The following is a 1,526-nucleotide window of genomic DNA, read 5'->3' on the forward strand; positions in this document are numbered from 1 at the left end:
ATCTATTTCATGTTTCACAGATAACTCTGAAGGTTGACTCGATGCATCAACATGGAAAGTTAATTTACTCCACCAACCATGAATAGCGTCTAATGGAATGGAACGTGGGATCATACTATACTTGGCTATTTCACATGCACAAGGTAGACCATGTGTTGTCCTAATTGTGCAACGACACTGAGTCTAATCAATACCTACATACTTCACGCGATCATACTCTGCCCCAATGTGATCAATTGCATTTTTTGACACAACACCACACAAATTCGCGTATAATCTGTTACTATAACGATGCACCTTTTGAATGATGCTCTTTTCAAATGATGCTATTATCTCATTGTGTTGTAATACAATCATGCTATTGATGGTTTCCCAAACACTGGATATATCACCAATACTATCTTGTAATATCCTTTTCAAACTCCAATGTGCCGACTCAACCCTTTGTGTTGTGGTGTTCCCAAAGTGCATAACTCTATTTGTCCACGCCTCAACAAACCTTTCCTTGTGAGGAATTAACCACTGCTCGTGTACATAATCATAAAAAATAGAACAGCTACTACAAATTCCTTCAAAGATAGCCAACTTCATGTAGTATTGAGCATCATCATAACTGTAAATAAGAGCCTCCCATGCCTCCATTTTTTGCACTTGCTTCTTTTTTGGAAACACAATCATCTTGCGCTTGGCTTTGACATTCTTGCATATATGAAACAAGCATAATAAATTCACTGCTTTTGGAAAAACATTTTCAACTGCGTTCATCAAAGCAAGGTCTCTATCAGTAACGATGACTTCAACTTCACCACTTGTAATCTGTTCTTTCACCATTTGTAGTGCCCATGTGAAGTTATCAACACGCTCAGACTGTAAATATGCAAATCCCACACAAAATGTCATTTCAGTAAATGTAACACCAATAATCTCAAGTAATGGCATTCGATACCTACAGGTCTTGTAAGTGCTATCCATAATCAATATTATGTGAAAATTATTCACAAGAGTGATAGCGTCTGGATGGGCCCAAAATATGTCCCTCAACTCATCTGAACCATCTACCTTCCTATATCGATAAACGTATTTGTCACGTTCCATCAATGTCAAAAGATGTTGCATTTATGTTCTATTACCTCTAAGTGATGAACGATATGCTTGACGTGCATTGTAAACTTGTTTTATTGTCGTCAAACTTTCAACGTTATGATCCCTCAATGTCATTAAAATGTTTTTTGGTTTTACAAAGTTCTTTGTCATATCACCAAGTACATTTTTCTCATCTTGAGACAATCGGCCTAAGAAAGAGTGACCGGTTAGTTTTTTGGCCAATTCGTGGTTATGGAGACCACATATTACAAGCAAATACCATCCATCACCAACACTTGAACGTGTTCCTCTCAATCTAAATGGACAATCACATTTTCTAGTCCAAGTACTCCTCGTAAGATTAGGATTCTTCCAAGGTTTATATTTACCACTTCTTTCACAACCAAGAATTAATTTTGTCTTTGTTCTTGGTCGTGCTGTCG

At 37.1% G+C, this 1,526-nt stretch overlaps 1 protein-coding gene across 1 annotated transcript; it reads right to left on the minus strand.

Annotated features, from left to right (window-relative positions):
- Positions 1–183: 183 nt before the first annotated feature.
- Positions 184–1,116, minus strand: LOC140920801 (protein FAR-RED IMPAIRED RESPONSE 1-like). Its single transcript, XM_073369636.1, has one exon. It carries the CDS (start codon positions 1,114–1,116, stop codon positions 184–186), a length of 933 nt encoding a protein of 310 aa, XP_073225737.1.
- Between the last annotated feature and the right edge of the window lie 410 nt (positions 1,117–1,526).

This window comes from Cicer arietinum, chromosome 6 (assembly GCF_000331145.2).
Source record: "Cicer arietinum cultivar CDC Frontier isolate Library 1 chromosome 6, Cicar.CDCFrontier_v2.0, whole genome shotgun sequence".
Classification (NCBI taxonomy): domain Eukaryota; kingdom Viridiplantae; phylum Streptophyta; class Magnoliopsida; order Fabales; family Fabaceae; genus Cicer; species Cicer arietinum.

Bases quoted from the DNA above. Each gene is read 5' to 3' on its own strand.
- LOC140920801 (XM_073369636.1), bottom strand. From the start codon at position 1,116: ATGCAACATCTTTTGACATTGATGGAACGTGACAAATACGTTTATCGA.